This window comes from Pan troglodytes, chromosome 12 (genome assembly GCF_028858775.2).
Source record: "Pan troglodytes isolate AG18354 chromosome 12, NHGRI_mPanTro3-v2.0_pri, whole genome shotgun sequence".
Classification (NCBI taxonomy): Eukaryota; Metazoa; Chordata; class Mammalia; order Primates; family Hominidae; genus Pan; species Pan troglodytes.
The window spans coordinates 50,276,641-50,288,659 of record NC_072410.2 but is presented as its reverse complement, the minus strand read 5'-3'; the positions used below and the strand labels follow the sequence as shown (position 1 = coordinate 50,288,659).

The window sequence follows — 12,019 nt, the reverse complement described above, 5'->3', positions numbered from 1 at the left end:
AAGATAATTATCAGGATAACAAGAATAAATTCTCAAAAACATGCTCTTATGCTGAGCATGCAAAATGGGTAACTGTGTATGCAATTGTAAATTATACAACTGAAGTCTGAAAAAAAAAGTCTGTGTACTTACTTCATCTGTTAACTCAAGGGAAACAGTAAGATTTAAAAACCCTAAATGTGGAAAATATTATTATAATCATTTCTGGGTGCCTCATGAAGATAGGCAGGCCGCCTAAGTCACAAAAACTTCAAGAGAAAAAACAGTTGCAAAATTAAATAATTTTCTCCTCTGACCACTGCCTATCTAACAATGAGAATAATCTGCAAACAAACACACTCGGATTCTCCCTCTCTCTCTCTCTCTGTGTCACACACAAACACACTTCTGGACACTGACGTATTCCGTTGGCTATGTTGCTGCTGTGATGTGGTAAAATATCCCTGAGAATTAAGAGAAACTGGGGATTCCAAAATGTAAGAGAACAAGACAGAATTTGCCTTGTCTTTCCAGTCCTCTCTATATACATTTTTTCTATCAATCAATCCCTTTCTGAGAGAGAGCCACTTCTGTCAGGGAATTTCAAATATGAAAAGAAAATATTTATAGTAAGTAAAAGACAAATGATTTGGGTTCTTTTTCAGAAACGAACTCTTTTCTCTCCCATTCTTTCTCGAATAATGCCCGAAGGCAAATCTTAGACACAGCTCTGTTTTGTGACTAATACAGGGTTCCATGAGGAAATTATCTAGCATTCTAGGGAAGATAAACACAAATGTTAGGCAATCTATTTTGTGGAAACCCAGATGGGGTAGTTTAAGAAGTCATCTGATTCTAGAGAATATAATGGTTGGTGAATCCAATTAATTTTAAAAGTGTAGCTTCAGAAAAGTGTAGACAAGACAGAAATATGGCACCAATGGAAGCAATATCGAGGACTTAAGCCTGTCAGTTACTTCCTACTTTGATTCTGAATGGTACATGGTAACTGGTTCTACAGCCTGAGTGGTAGAATCAACTCTATCCACACTGAGACGTTTTATAGTATTTAGGTAAAAACGACAGTTTAGAATAAACAAAAGAGGGGGAAATAAACCTCAATTAGTTATTTACAGTATAGCCTTGCAAGAAAGTTCACAACTCTACAGGTAAAAGCATGCATTTTAATTCAGACAAGCACCAGGTTTGATCCACATTACTGCTTCTAAATGACCTAGAGGTTAAAGTAAGGAGTACAAAGTGTGGTGCTGAAATATGACAGCATGATGAAATGGGGACAGGTGGGCTGGCAAAAGCAATTAAAAAATATAAATTAGTAATTAAACACAATAATTCTTGAGGTGGAAAACAATTATTCTAAATATCACCTCCACATACCCCCAGCATTATAAAAGCTGCAGATGTTTCAATTCAGAAAACATTTTCTAAAAACACAAACAAAAAGGAAAACCTAAAAGCTACAAAGAAATAAGGATAAACCCAGCATATAAACAGAACCAAAGACAAAAACCACATGACTATCTCAATAGATGCAGAAAAGGCCTTTGACAAAATTCAACAACCTTCATGCTAAAAACTCTCAATAAATTAGGTATTGATGGGACACATCTCAAAATAATAAGAGCTATCTATGACAAACCCACAGCCAATATCATACTGAATGGGCAAAAACTGGAAGCATTCTCTTTGAAAACTGGCACAAGACAGGGATGCCCTCTCTCACCACTCCTGTTCAACATAGTGTTGGAAGTTCTGGCCAGGGCAATTAGGCAGGAGAAGGAAATAAAGGGTATTCAATTAGGAAAAGAGGAAGTCAAATTGTCCCTGTTTGAAGATGACAAGATTGTATATCTAGAAAAACCCATTGTCTCAGCCCAAAATCTCCTTAAGCTGATAAGCAACTTCAGCAAAGTCTCAGGATACAAAATCAATGTACAAAAGTCACAAGCATTCTTATACACCAATAACAGACAAACAGAGAACCAAATCATGAGTGAACTCTTGTTCACAATTGCTTCAAGGAGAATAAAATACTTAGGAATCCAACTTACAAGGGACGTGAAGGACCTCTTCAAGGAGAACTACAAACCACTGCTCAAGGAAATAAAAGAGGATACAAACAAATGGAAGAACATTCCATGCTCATGGGTAGGAAGAATGAATATCGTGAAAATGGCCATACTACCCAAGGTAATTTATAGATTCAATGCCATCCCCATCAAGCTACCAATGACTTTCTTCACAGAATTGGAAAAAACTACTTTAAAGTTCATATGGAACCAAAAAAGAGCCCGCATCGCCAAGTCAATCCTAAGCCAAAAGAACAAAGCTGGAGGCATCACACTACCTGACTTCAAACCATACTATAAGGCTACAGTAACCAAAACAGCATGGTTCTGGTACCAAAACAGAGATATAGATCAATGGAACAGAATAGAGCCCTCAGAAATAACACTGCATATCTACAACTATCTGATCTTTGACAAAGCTGAGAAAAACAAGAAATGGGGAAAGGATTCCCTATTTAATAAATGGTGCTGGGAAAACTGGCTAGCCATATGTAGAAAGCTGAAACTGGATCCCTTCCTTACACCTTATACAAAAATTAATTCAAGATGGATTAAAGACTTAAACGTTAGACCTAAAATCATAAAAACCCTAGAAGAAAACCTAGGCAATACCATTCAGGACATAGGCATGGGCAAGGACTTCACGTCTAAAACACCAAAAGCAATGGCAACAAAAGCCAAAATTGACAAATGGGGTCTCATTAAACTAAAGAGCTTCTGCACAGCAAAAGAAACTACCATCAGAGTGAACAGGCAACCTACAGAATGGGAGAAAATTTTCGCAACCTACTCATCTGACAAAGGGCTAATATCCAGAATCTACAATGAACTCAAACAAATTTACAAGAAAAAAACAAACAACCCCATCAAAAAGTGGGTGAAAGACATGAACAGACACTTCTCAAAAGAAGACATTTATGCAGCCAGAAAACACATGAAAAAATGCTCACCATCACTGGTCATCAAAGAAATGCAAATCAAAATCACAGTGAGATACCATCTCACACCAGTTAGAATGGCAATCATTAAAAAATCAGGAAACTACAGGTGCTGGAGAGGATGTGAAGAAATAGGAACACTTTTACACTGTTGGTGGGACTGTAAACGAGTTCAACCATTGTGGCAGTCAGTGTGGCGATTCCTCAGGGATCTAGAACTAGAAATACCATTTGACCCAGCCATCCCATTACTGGGTATATACCCAAAGGACTATAAATCATGCTGCTATAAAGACACATGCACACATATGTTTATTGCGGCACTATTCACAATAGCAAAGACTTGGAACCAACCCAAATGTCCAACAATGATAGACTGGATTAAGAAAATGTGGCAAATATACACCATGGAATACTATGCAGCCATAAAAAATGATGAGTTCATGTCCTTTGTAGGGACACGGATGAAACTGGAAATCATCATTCTCAGTAAACTATGGCAAGGACAAAGAACCAAACACCGCATGTTCTCACTCATAGGTGGGAATTGAACAATGAGAACACACGGACACAGGAAGGGGAACATCACACTCTGGGGACTGTTGTGGGGTGGGGGGGAGGGGGGAGGGATAGCATTAGGAGATATACCTAATGCTAAATGATGAGTTAATGAGTGCAGCACACCAGCACGGCACATGTATACATATGTAACTAACCTGTACATTGTGCACATGTACCCTAAAACTTAAAGTATTAAAAAAAAAAAAAGAAATAAGGATAAACCATGGAGTATACAATTCTAGGCTTACACTGTACATAATATAGATATTTAATTTGTGTATATATTAATTAAAATAAGATCACATCTCTTTTTCCAGTTAAGAAATAATGAATATATTTTAATGAATAAATATAAATTTACATTAATTTAATGAATATCACATTATATGAATATACAGTAATTTAGTTTGTGAACACATTTGTTTGTTGGATTTTTAATTTATACCTACTCCTCGCTATACAAAATACATTGTATTAAATATAGTTACATCTGAATATTATAATACAATCATGATTATTTCATTAAGTTCAAATTCTAAAAGGGGAATTACATAGTAAAAAGGTAAGCACATTTTAAGGGGTTTCTGAGGCATATTGAAAAACTGACTCCAAAAAGACTACAATAACTAGACCCCTAGCAGCAGGTATGAAAATACCTATTTCCACAAATATTTCTTATAAATAAGGAGTGTTATCATTTTCTTATTTCTGAGTAGTTTATAGTCAAAAATATCACACAAGCTTAATTTGTATGTCTTATTAATAGAGTTACAAATTATGTTCATGTTATCATTTTTTACCAAATATTGTCCATTTTTGCTTACAAATGAATTTCAGAATTATTTCATTAAGATTCTTCCCTAAACAAATTTACTTGATACTCACTGCAATTAGATTAAATTTGAAAAAACTTTCTACAGAATGAAATATTCCCATCCTGGAATACCATATATATTTGTGCATAAGAAAGTCTCTTTTATATTACTCTGTGATGTTGTCACATTATTTCTAAATTGACTTGCTAAGTAGCTGCATAGAAAAATTATATCTATGTCCCAATAGTAAATAAGACACTTTTGACACTATATTTTCTATGTGGGCATTGCTAATATAAGAAAAGTTTATTTGTTTTCTAAGTGAATCATCTAACCTAAACTCTTATTGGTCTTAATGAATTTTTAGTATGTTGTATTTAGATAATAATAACCTATGAATAATAATATGCATGTGCTATGGTTTGAAATGTTTGAGCCTTGCCAAAATTCATATTGAAATTTAATCCCCAATGCAACTTTGTTATATTTTTTTAATTTTTAATTTTTGTGGGGGAGGGCACAAAAATTTCAGAAGTGATTACATCACTCATTAATTGGATTAGTGCCTTATAGAAGGGATTGGGGAAGTGAGTTTGTCCTTTTTGCCTTCTCTGCCACGTAAGGATACAGAGGTGCCAATTATGAGTAACAGGACTTTATCAGACACTGAATCTGCTGACATCTTAATATTGGACTTTGCAGCCTCCAGAACTGTGAGAAACAAATTTCTGTTGTTTATAAATTTCTCAGTCTACAGTATCTTGTTATGGGAGCAGGAATGGACTAAGACATGCATGGCTCATTATAATGTAATTTATTCTTTTTTTACATTTATTTTATAGAACTTCTAAAGTGTTGGTGAGAAGCATCTTCACCCAATTCCTGTTGTCAATGAAAATAAATGTTTTATTGTTCTACTCTTCAATCTATGGTGGCCACTAAATTTCAAATAGATGTTCTTTATTTTGTTATTAAAATATTATACTGCTTGGAATTTAGTAAACTTTGTTTTTAAATCAAGAATGTAGCCTCGATGTAATAAAATGTCTTCCTAGAATACATCAAGAAACTGTATCTCCCTCACCTAGTAATGTGATAAATTATATTAACATATTTTTTTTAAAATATCAAACCATCCTTGCATTTCTGGAATAAATCCTACACACTAGTACAAAATTACTTTCTTAAAACACTTGGAATTGACTTGCTAAAATTTTATTTATTTTACTTTTATCCATAATTGTGAGATTAACTCATAGTTTTTTTGTGTGTGCTCTTTTTGTCTGGCTTTGGTATCAGGATAAAGCTAGACAAAATGACATAATTTTCTGCAGGTAAATGCTCCCACTAGGAACAACTAGGAGAGGAAGTAAAACATGTAGAAAAAACATATTAAAAGGCATCAGGTGCTGTGAAGCAATGAAGACTAAAGGGAATAAAACTGCAGAGAGGACAGAACCTTTTAAAGGTGAGGTGAAAATCTGCAGCTTTCCTTGTGGGCATTTGAGGAACGTAGGCAAGGGCAATGGACTGAGAATCTTAAAACCAGGCAGAGACTAACTACTAGGGGGCGAAAAAAACTTGGAATCTTTGCTGCTTCCAACAGACTAGAGTGCCACAGTTAGAGGTTTGAGGACTAGTTTTACCCTCAAGATATTTACTGAATTCTAAAGCTAAATGGCTGAGGAAAATAAGGGTTTAAGCCAAAATCTTTGAAAAGCAAGGAGATTTCTCACAGTTTCACAGTGTTTCAGAGAAAAAGACTCACTAGTAGAAGAATGCCTAAAAATGACAGGAGCTATCTTAGTCCATTCAGAATAATGTAACAAAATCCCATAGACTGGTAGCTTATAAACAAAAGAATTCTCACAGTTCTGGAGGCTTGGAAGTCCAACATCAAGGTATCAGCAGATTCGGTGTCTGATGAAGGCCTATTTCCTAGTGCAAAATAAAAAAGGAGTCTTCTTCCTGCATCCCCGTATCCTCACATGGCCACAAGGAACAAGGCAGCTCTCTGAAGTCTCTTTTGTAAGTATACTAATCCCATTTGCGAGGCTCTACCATCATAATCTATCACCTCCCAAGGCCTCACCTCCTAATGTAATCACACTGGTTATTAGATTCAACATATGGTTTTTTGGGGTACACAAACATTCAGATCACATAGGAGCTGAAACCTCATTAGGGATGGTAAAGTAACACTGACAATCCCCAACACTTTTTTTCCCGTCAGCAATTGCTGATACTGGGTACTGCTAAGTCTCCTTCTCAAGACATTTACCAGATTCTAAAACGAAAGAGTACAGGAGGCTGAATAGACAAGGTTTCTGTGAAGAGCAGGAATTTCTATAGTCCTCTTTGGTGCTAAAAAGACAATGACATATCAGGCAGTTTTTAAAAGCTCTGCAGAGCCATATCCTACCAACAAGGGCAAACAAAGTACACTACAACTGCAACCCAATATTAATCCAAATCAGTCCATGATGGTACTAAGGTGGTCAGCTTCAAACCACAACCCACCTGCCCATTCTATTTACTAAGTAAAGGAAAACATGAACCTTTTCTGGTGGAAGATAACACCACCTGGAATCTCTACATATTTTATACAATGTCTAACATCAACCGAAAAATATTAGAAACAGACAGGACCATATCACTGAAAACCAAGAGAAAAAAAATCCACCAATATGTATGTATAATATATATAAGAAGTAGTAAAGAATGATTTTGAATGTCTATAATTAATATGCTTAAGAAAACAGAGAAAACATAGACAAATTAGATAAAAAAGATGGAGCATTTCATCAAAGAATTTCAGTTTATATAAAAAAGTTAAAGAATATTCTAAAACTAAAATATACATATCTGAAATTCTAACTAAGTTTCTTTTTTTAATTCTACCAAGGCTTTTATATTGTCTTTGTACTAATTACCTTGAACATCATAGGAAGATAAGCAGACATAATACCAGGAACCATTTTCAGATGAAAAAAATGCAAAGGTCAATGAAAAAATGATGGAAGTAGCCTCTACATATCATTAAAGGTTAATAAATATAGCATGCGCCTTTATATACTGAAAATCTTCCTGGGTAGTTACAGCAGAAACTAACATCTTTCACCAAACTAAATTATAAGGAAATCTTTTTATATATAAAGGACAAAGTAAGAGCAACTGCCACTTACAGGAAGGTGTGTGAATACAGCAAAGGTGCTACGAAGAAAGGCAATGAGGTCTACCAGGTAATCACTAGCTTTGTTGCCCAAATCTCCGGTCATCCAGTCATAGTCTGCCAGCTGTAGGAACTGGTCAATCTTCTGGTTTAAGTTGGTATAAATCTCTTCTTCAGCTGCATGTCTAGCATCCTGTGAAAAAATATAAAATTTGAAAAATCACTCAGATTTCAATATGGGCAGAAATTTCTATGAGCTTAGAGCCATCTGACATATCCATTAAGTAACTGGGAATATAACTGGGAATACTGAGCCATACATATCACAGTCTTCTTTAATTTTTTCTTTTTCAAAACCATTGTGTAGGTTTTTTCTAATTTTTTGTTTGCATCCTAAGAGATGCTAAAATGAAAGCAGAATGCCCAGATCATATAAGTTTGAGATACCTATATAAAAGATTATGATATACACTAGCATATTAAAGGCTCTAAGAAGTATGGTGAGATTAATATTCTTACAAAAATATTTTCAGGACAAATGATCATACATTACTCCACAACAACCAGTATTCCAATGCTAAAATTCCATCAACACAGACTTGTGCAGAGTAAGTTATGAAGTACCTGCCACCACATTCAATATTCACTTTCATTCTGATCTTCCTTAACTTCTGTTAAATACTCTCTATTTAAAACTCTATCTTCCCGTGGAATTCATGAGATGGTTTTCTCCTGGATTTCCTTTTACTTCTCTGGACACAAATCTTCTCACTTTCTTTGGGTGATTTAATGAAATCCAATAGCTTCCAGTATCTCTATCTTCAGTACAGATCTACTCCAAAATCATTCTAATTCAAGAATCATATATGCGAGCGTTTCATGGACATCTCTGACCCAGACAAACTTTGAAATAAGTGCCCAGGTGCAGTGGCTCATGCGTGTAATCCCAGAACTTTGGGAGGCCGAAGTGGGTGGATCACTTGAGGTCAGGAGTTCGAGACCAGCCTGGCCAACATGGTGAAACCCTGTCTCTACTAAAAATACAAAAATTAGCTGGGCATGGTGGTGGGAGCCTGTAATCCCAGCTACTCAGGAGGCTGAGGCAGGAGAGTTGCTTGAACCCAGGAGGCGGAGGTTGCAGTGAGGCGAGATTACGCCACTGCACTCCAGCCTGGGCGACAGAGCAAGACTCCATCTCAAAAAAAAAAAAAAAAAGAAAAGAAAAGAAAAGAAATAAGTAGGTCCAGGTTGAGACTCATCATATTTACCACTCTTTACCTGTTCAACTCAGACCAAGGCTGAGATCTAAGCAAGATCTTAAATTCCATTCTTTCCTCCACAGTCAGAAAATGAGTTCTGTAAATTATATCTCCCAAATTTCTCTGTAATTTGTACTGCCCTCTACATTTTCACGTTTTAAAAGCCAGAATAATTTTGCAATATATTTACATACTATAACATAGTTGGTGACTATGTTTACTAATGTGAACAATGCTTTATAAAATCTGATTGATAAATAAAAATTATACAAAAATTATATATTTGTCATGTACAACTTGATGTTTTGAAATATGTATACACTGAAATGGCTAAATTGAGCTAAGTTTGATGCAAAAGAAACTGCTTTTAATGGCAAAAACCACAATTACTTTTGCACCAACCTAATAATTAACATACGCATTACCTCACATACTTATTTTATGAGGTAGGAATACTTAAAAGTACTCTGCTAGCATTTTTCAAGAATATAACACAGTTATTAACTATAATCATCATGTTATAGAATAGATCTCTTGAAATAATTCCTTCTATCTAACTGAAAATTTCTATCCTTTGACCAAAAACTCCCCAGCCATATTCCCCAGCTCTGGTAACTATCATTCTATTTTCTGTTTCTATGAATTCAACATTTTTAGATGCTACACATGAGATCATGCATATTCTTCTTTCTGTGCCTGCCTTATTTCACTTAATATAATGTCTCCATGAGGTTTCCATGCTGTTGCAAATGGCAGGATTTCCTTCTTTTGTAAGACTGTATAGTATTGCATTCTGTATACATACTACATTTTCTCTATGCATTCACCAGTTGACAGACACTTAGGTCAAATCAATATCTTGGCTATTGTGGAAAATGTTGCAATGAACATAAAAGTGCAGATATCTTGATGACATACTGATTTCATTTCCTCTGGAAATAAACCCAGTAGTGGGATTGCTGAAACATATGATAGTTCTATTTTTATTTTTGGGGGGAACCTCCATACTGTTTTCCACAATGGCTATACTAATTTACATTCCCAAGACCATACAAGGGTTCCCTTTTCTCCACATCCTCTCCAATACTTACCATTTGTCTTTTTGATAATAGTCAACCTAACAGGTGGAAAGTCATATATCATTGTGGTTTTAGTTTGCATTTTTCTGATGACTAATGATGTTGAATATTTTTTCATATACCTCTTGGTCACTTGTATGTCTTCTCTTGAGAAATGTCTATTCAAAAGCTTTGCCCATTTTCTCATCGGGTTGTTTTCTTGCTATTGAATTATTTCAGTTCTTTATATATTCTAGAAATGCATGCCTTGTCAGCTGTATCGTTTGCAAATATATTCTGCCATTCTTTTTTTTTATTTTTATTTTTTGAGATAGAGTCTCACTCTGTCACCTAGGCTGGAGCGAAGTGGCACACTCTTGGTTCACTGCAACCTCCATCTCCCAGGTTCAAGCGATTCTCCTGCCTCACCCTCCCGAGTAGCTGGGATTACAGGTGTGTGCCACTATGCCTGGCTAATTTTTGTATATTTAGTAGACATTGTGTTTCACCATGTTGGCCAGGCTGGTCTCGAACTCTTGACCTCAAGTGATTCGCCCGCCTCAGCCTCCTAAAGTGCTGGGATTACAGGCGTGAGCCACCATGCTCTGCCTGTTCTGCCATTTTGTAGGTTATCCTTCAACTGTTGATTGTTTTCTTTGCTGTGCAAAAGCTTTCCTGTTTGATATAATCAATCTGATTTGTCTTTTTTTACATTTGTTGCCTGTGCTTTTGGGGTCATAGCTTAAAAAAAAATCATTGCCCAGAACAATGTTATGGAGATTTTTCCCTATATTATTTTGTAGTAATTTTAGTTTCAGGTCTTATGTTTAAGTCTTTAATCCATTTTATGCTGATTTTTATATATGGTGTGAGATGAGGAACAAATTTCATTCTTGTAAATGTGGATATCCAGTTTTCTCAACACCACTTATTTTTTCAGAGACTATCCTTTCCCCTTTTGTGTGTTCTTGGCATCTTTGTCAAAAATTAACTGACTGTACATGAGTAGGATTATGTCAGGGTTATTTTGTTCCACTGGTCTGTGTGTATGTTTTTACGCCAGAATCATGCTATCTTGATTATTATAACGTGTAGTAGATTTTGAAATCAGGTAGACTGATGCTTCCAGCTTTGTTCTTTCTGCTCAAGATTGCTTTTGCTATTTGGAGTCTTAGTGGTCCCATATGAATCTTACTATTATTTACTTTATTCCTATGAAAAATGCATTAGAATTTGAATAGGGATTCCATTGAATATGTAGATCACTTTGGGTAATATGGAAATTCTAACAATGTTAATTCTTCAATCCACAAACTAGGATATCTTTTTGTTTATTTCTTCAATTTTTTCTTCAATGTTTTATAGTTTTTCAAAAGGTCTTCTAAATATTTCAATGAGCACTTCTATACTTTCATCTTTACATTACTTGTATAATAATCTTAAGGTGTCCTTGAATTTCTGTTTTGCTAAAAGTCTTTTTCATTAATAGGCTTTATTTTTTAGTGTTTTAGGTTTAAAGAAAACTTAAGCAGCAAATACACTGCCTCTGTACATACCACTACCCTCCAGGCTACTACCCCTATTTAAAATTGGTGTGGTACAATTTTTACAATTAATGAAACAATATTGATATTTTATTATCAACTAAAGTCCCTGGTTTACATTAGGGTGTAATCATTGTGATATCAAGTTCTGTGGGTACTTAAAAATGCATAATGTCACTAATTCACCATTACAGTATCATTTAGATAGTTTCACTGCCCTAAAAATCTACTGAATTCCACCTATTCATCCATCCAGGATTTTCTCTACTGATTTTCATTTTCATTGATTTCTGCTCTAATTTTCATTATTGGTATTATTATTATTGCTCACTTTAGATTTAAATTGTTCTTTGCCTAGTTTCCTACAGTGTAAGTATAGATTATTAAATTTAGATCTTTCTTCTTTCTAATATATGCTATTAATGGTACAAATTTCCCTCTGAGTAATGCTTTCACTGCATCTCACAAATTATAATAAGTTGTATTTTAATTCTTGTTTATTTTGAAATATTTCTCTTGAGACTTTTTTTGACCATGTTTTATTTTGAAATATGTTGTTTAATCTCCAAATAATTTGACATTTTCTATCTTTGTTACTCATTT

The 12,019-nt window shown here is 34.8% G+C and overlaps 1 protein-coding gene across 5 annotated transcripts in view; it reads right to left on the bottom strand.

Moving 5' to 3' along the window:
- EXOC6B (exocyst complex component 6B) overlaps window positions 1-12,019 on the bottom strand; it is a 652,710-nt gene that overhangs the window by 283,898 nt on the left and 356,793 nt on the right. For all 5 annotated transcript variants that reach the window (XM_515544.9, XM_054678524.2, XM_054678525.2 and 2 more), the window contains one exon: window positions 7,569-7,748. In XM_515544.9, coding sequence (XP_515544.3) covers window positions 7,569-7,748 — 180 coding nt within the window. The remainder of the gene's footprint in view (window positions 1-7,568; window positions 7,749-12,019) is intronic.